Below are 6000 nucleotides of genomic sequence, written 5' to 3' on the forward strand. Positions count from 1 at the left end.
CTTTTTATTATTACCTTATATAGATTATTACCTTATATGCCTCCTGCAATCATTTCTGCAACATACTCAGCACAAAGTAGGTGCTCACTAAACATGTGTTAACTGACCAAATAAATGAAAGATGGAGTAAAGAAGGGTAATGTAATGACCAGGACAAACAAAAAGGTTCTGATCAAGTATAAGGTCTAGAAATATCCACAACCCAAGGAAAACAAGTTGAACATTCTATTACATTTGTCTCACATGCTATTGAGAAAGGACCTGCCTTCCAGAAACTGGGAAATAGAACCTGTGAGAGAAGAGTAACTCATAAAGCCACTGTGGCTTTGCTGAAAGTTATCAACAAATCCTAATTTTCTCTGCCCTGAATCTGTATTTACCAAAAAACCTACAGAAAATTGGTTTGTTTTTCCCAGGAAGCATGATACAAGAAAGTTGGTGCTAACAGCTAGCTATCCAAATAGATTGATGGGGGCAGTCACCACTATAAATAAAATATTTTATTTTCTGCTTTAAAAATCATTGGGGACTTTGATTAGAGTCAGTATACTCTCTGGGAAAGACATTTAGAAAAAAACAGTAGTTGACGTAAATTGTATAAGCCCAACTGCAACCCTAGGAAATACAGGATGGGGCAAAAGTAGGTTTACAGTTTTGAGTAACTGAAACACAGAGTTTATTCTTGCATTCTTGTTTACTAATCACTGTATTATTTTCCATATGAACAACTGTAAACCTACTTTTGCCCCACCCTATATATGCTTGCATAAAATTGGGATGTTAATAACATAAGATGTAGGGTGAGCAAAAGTAGTCTCACAGACTACATAATAATTTTAAGAAGCATAAAGTGAAGTGTGCTTTCATTCTCTTTTTCAACGTTTACCTTAAGGACCTACTATGTTTATTTTGACTTGTTAAATGAACACCCTTCAACTATGAAAACAGAAAAATTATGTTTCTTATATGTTGAGGACATGGTTTAGCATGGTCTCCAGTTTTCCTTTGATGTTAGAAGTCTATATTCCTAGTGACCTCTTATTTTCTAAGATTTTTTTCCTTTTGTAATGTAATTTGAGTTTTAAATAGGAAGATTTTCATTTAGAAGTTTTGCATTTCATGACATTCTTGATGTGTTTCATAATCTTTGTTTGCCAACAATAAATATCCCCATTTGGAAAAAAAAAACAAAAACACAAAAACACGCAGATGAGAAGATTTTGAGTAGCTAAATGGTGAAGATTTTCAACTTGAATGGCAAGATTTGTATAAATGTTTACACACACACACACACACACACACACACACACACCACTTTATCCCTTCCTTACCCAGTTATTTTCCATATAGAGTACGAATATTCCCAGGTACATGTGGGTATCTATTCAGTAGAGACAGTCCATCTTATAATACTGAATGCACAAAGTGCTCAAAAATTCTTGCCCAACAAATGCAATCTTTAGTATCATATTCATTAACTATAATTACTTTCATTTGTATAGCTTTTACCAATTTAAAAAGAACTCCCACATAATTTGAATTCAGCTATTTACACTGTTAAAAAGCCAAAGGCAATGACAACTAGGAAAACCATGATTTAAGTTTCTATCTAGCTTTCAACAGCCAGAGGATATGAGAGAGAGGTTTAATTATAAGACCTCTGATTCCCTTAAGCCAATAGTACTTGGCAGGCACTGTATTTAAAATTCACAATTACATGTGCTCTGGAAGGAAGCTCAGCTAAGCAAATGTAAAGCCTTCTGCTTTGCAGGTTTGATTCATACAGAAGCCTTTACTTAAACAAGTATCAACAGAAAAGCAATAAACATAAGCCTTAATTGTTTCTCCTTCAGGGGTTCTATAACTGAGATAAGTGTATGAACTTCTAGTATTGAGGTTATGGCTTCTCTTGATGGTTTCTCTCCTTGGTTTATAAACTCTGTCAGAGCAGTGACTATCTCTTCTTGCATTCCATGAATGTCTATATTTATTTTAAGCACCCCAGAAAGTTCAAAGAAAAAGTTCTGATTTAACAACCCCCATAGATTCTACTCACGAGTTTTTCTTACCCCCGCACTATCTATCCCCATTACCCTTTCACTAAGAGGCATGGGAGTGATAGACAGTAGCACTGGGAGGGATTCTCAAATCCAGCCCCAGGCTTTTAAGTGAATGAGATAATGTTTTCAATGCAAATTTTAAAAGCCATCTACCTTAAATGTCTATTATAAATGAAGGACTATTTGTGAAGTGAATGGTGTATGTCTGAGAGAGGCCACAAAAGAGAGGACAATATTCATATAGCACATTTGGAATGTCTGTTTCAAACAGCGTGGAGAAAGTGAACGAGGGCACTCACATACTAGTTGTGTGACTTTCTGCAAATCACTGACCCTCACTCCCTCAGTCACTGGTAAAACAGGAATTCAGATCCCCATCTTGGTATCATCCAGGTTCCCTCCTTTTAGTACATCATGAGTGCTCTTAACCAATTCTTACTAAATAGAATTGAGAGAAGCTACTTATGAGAGTGAGGTTGAGGGCAGATTTTAAGACAATATGTTGTGATTCCTGCAGTCACTTTTATAATTAAACTTTAATTGGGATTGATAAACTTTAGAAATCCTATTGGGATTGCAGTAATGCCCAAGTCCCTGCTGTAGATGAATCTCTCTTCACGTATTTAGCTCTCCATCTTATGTACTTATAGTTTCCTATTGGAGAAGCACCTTGGTAAGACCCTCTGAGGTTGGCATGGGTGTGTGGAAACTTTCATTCAGCAAAATACTATAACTGCTATATTTCTTTATTGTCTTAAGAAGGTTTGTTAATTTTTTCTCTCATCTTTTTAATTCAGGGATGCTAAGAAAGTTAAATAAAATTAAAAATGCCTGGAAAGTGATCAATAATATTTATTATTAACTAGCAATTCGTGGACATTTTATTTCTCAGCTGTGACCTCTAAGTGACAATTTTTCCTAGATTGATTTTCCTTAACATCATTGCCAAACTATCTAAATTAAATAATGAAACATGTTGTTTAACTTACTCTTATTTTAAAGAAGATCTGAATTTAAAAGATGAGTCATAAATCATTCCTACCTACCTAGTTTCTAAAAGAAAGGCTTTCATTGTTTTAAAAAAGGTGACTGAGGCTCAACGGAAAAAAAATTGAACAAATACCATGAAAATTCTTTTATAGAAAAACAGCAGTGTAACTACATTGTGAATCATTGTTTGAACTATATTAATGGTAGCCCAAAGGGGTTGTTTTCACCACTTGACTCAGCTAATATTGATTTTGTGTGAATGCAGAAACACAGTAAAAATTATTATACCAGCACATTTATTGATGCAGTGGCTATAAGGCATGCAGGTAGAAGAAAAGGGAAGATTTGGGGTTTTTTATTTTCATACATGTTTTAATTAACTAGAAATTTTATTTTTTTGTTGTGTTCAAACATTTTATTTTTTTTACTTTATCTATCTCAATGTAAAAAAATATCATCTGTTGTCATCTTATTTCGCATTAAGGTTTTTTCTTTTGTTTTAAGATCTATGAGGCTTTTATGATGAATAGTTTATTTTTTTGTCTCTTCTGTGGAATTGTACTAGGTCTTAATGGAGGAGCTCCTACCTTACACCTAAAGGAAAAATCTAAATTTCAAAGTGCTATGAAGGAAATTGTACCATATCCCTTATAAAATTACCATTAGTTAATACTGGAAATAGCTGAGTGTCATATTCACTGACTTTGGCCTCTCCCAACTCCCTATCACCATTAGCTCATGGCAACTGTTTATAGAATTGCTGTATTCATTTCTTGCAGGACACTAGCAAAACCAGGACAATTGTTTTTGTTCTTTGGTAATCTATGAACCCTGGAAAAGATGAAAGGCATGAAAACTGTACGTCAGCTTACACACCCTTGTGTACCTAATCCAATCAATTGATTTTAAAATCCAGGAAACAAAACACTGGAAACAAATTCACAGAAATTATCAGATACGATATCATTATAAATAGCTCATACAAATTAACATTAAAAGTACTATGTGCACAAAAATTAAGCAAAAATTGTGATCAGACAATTTACAAATGGTGGAATTATAAACAATTTAAAAACCCATGCAAAAATGTTCAACCTCATTATAATCAAAGTAATGTATATTAAACAATGGGTTAGCATGTTGTGCTTTTTATTAGTGAAGATTTTTAAATTAGATCAGCCTATTAAGGAGAAGCACTGCTAGGAGAGTGACTTGGCATCGCTGTTGGAAAAGCAATTTGGTAAAAATGGGACAGAAAATGTTCGTAACCTCTTACTCAGTAATCCCACTTCTAGATAGAAATCTTGCCCAAAAGTATAATTCTAAATATAGATAAAGCTACAAAGATGCTCATCTTTCTGTCATTTAAAAATATAAAAATGGATACAACATAAATGTCCAATAATAAACAAGTAAACTTTAATTAACCCAATAGATGTTATTTTGTGCATTCATGTAAAATAATCAGGCAGAAATTATTATAAAAAGGGAAATAATTATGTTATAATGTTTGTGAAAAGAGCTGGATTATGATTTTATGTACATTATTATTTCAGTTATGAAAAGCAAACCATGTAGAATGTAAAGAAATCAAAATTGGAAGGAAATACAATGCACTATCTTCAGGGTTTTTTTTTTTAAGGAAATGGGAACTATGTAAATTTTTTTCTTTCTTATATATATTTCACAGTTCTCACCCTTAATAAATATGCATCTTTTCTGTTATCATGAAGAATTTTTTATTAAAGAAATAGAAAGCAAATAAAATAATAAAAGAGGGATGAACTATCCACATGGAAGAGACACAGCTAATCAATGTGGATTTAACTTCATTCCACAAGTGATGGAATTTCCACTGGCCTTTGCAAAATTATCATCTCTCTTAATGTTAACAATTGGATTGATTTCTGGGGATTAATATAGTTTCTAAGCTCTAAAGAATTAGAATGTGGTTACTTCTAACCTACTTTATAACTGAACTAAACTGTAGAAGAAAGTGTATTTGTCAATGAAAGTTTCTTTTAAAATAATGAGTCCTTTAAGTGTCATAATTATTTTTAAAAGCCCAGCTACAACTAGCTTTATATTATAAAACACTTCCAAATTTTTTAAGAGTAATAGTCACTTACATTCATTAGTAGATTTAAAAATATGTTCTAATTATACTAAAGGTTATTTCACATTTAAGAAGTAATGTGTAAACTCGCCCTAGTTGGTCTGGCTCAGTGGATAGAGCATCAGCCTTCAGACTGAAGGGACCTGGGCTCGATTCCAGTCAAGGGCACATGCCTGGGTTGCTGGCTCTATCCCTTTTAGGGGGCATGCAAGAGGCAGCCGATCAATGATTCTCTCTCATCATTGATGTTTCTATCTCTCTTTCCCTCTCCCTTCCTCTCTGAAATCAATAAAAATATATTTAAAAAAAAAGAAAGAATGTGTAAACTAATTTACTTTCCAAATCTTATGTGTTCTTGTTGGACACTCGGAAATTATTAAGTAAAATTTTAGGCATAGGAATGGAACAAAATAATTAAAAATGCCACTTACCTGGCATGCTTCTTTTCTCAGAGAAATCCTTATGCAGCCATAAGGTAAACACAGGGATTAAAAATGCTCCCACAAACTTTTGTTTCCAAGTAACGTTGCTTTGTTATGTCAAAGAAGTGTGGCAGTAAAACTTGTCCCTGTCTCTACCTCAGTTTTTCTCTCATTTGTTTCTTAACATCTTTCGTGTGTACTCTGTTCAGTTACAAACAGGAAATGTGGTGACTGAGGCTTTTAGGCTTTTGATCTGAAACTAGTAGGCTCTTAGGTTTTTGTGTAACGTGAGAAAAATCCCACGATGCTCCGTACTGGGGTATTTAAATTTTTATCAATACCGAAACCTCATTTAAAACTAAACAACGAAATCAAGTTTTAAATTAGACTAAGAGGGATCTCCAGTCTTTCT

At 33.4% G+C, this 6000-nt stretch overlaps 1 protein-coding gene across 1 annotated transcript in view; it reads right to left on the reverse strand.

Moving 5' to 3' along the window:
- Positions 1-5707, reverse strand: part of TRAT1 (T cell receptor associated transmembrane adaptor 1) — a gene marked incomplete at its 3' end in the record, with an annotated part of 33191 nt that extends 27484 nt beyond the window's left edge. The window contains exon 1 of the mRNA XM_079763822.1: positions 5598-5707. Within this exon, the coding sequence (XP_079619948.1) occupies positions 5598-5604 (7 nt within the window). The 5' untranslated portion in view covers positions 5605-5707. The remainder of the gene's footprint in view (positions 1-5597) is intronic.
- Between the last annotated feature and the right edge of the window lie 293 nt (positions 5708-6000).

The sequence above is a fragment of the Cnephaeus nilssonii genome (genome assembly GCF_951640355.1).
Source record: "Cnephaeus nilssonii genome assembly, chromosome: 3".
NCBI lineage: Eukaryota > Metazoa > Chordata > Mammalia > Chiroptera > Vespertilionidae > Cnephaeus > Cnephaeus nilssonii.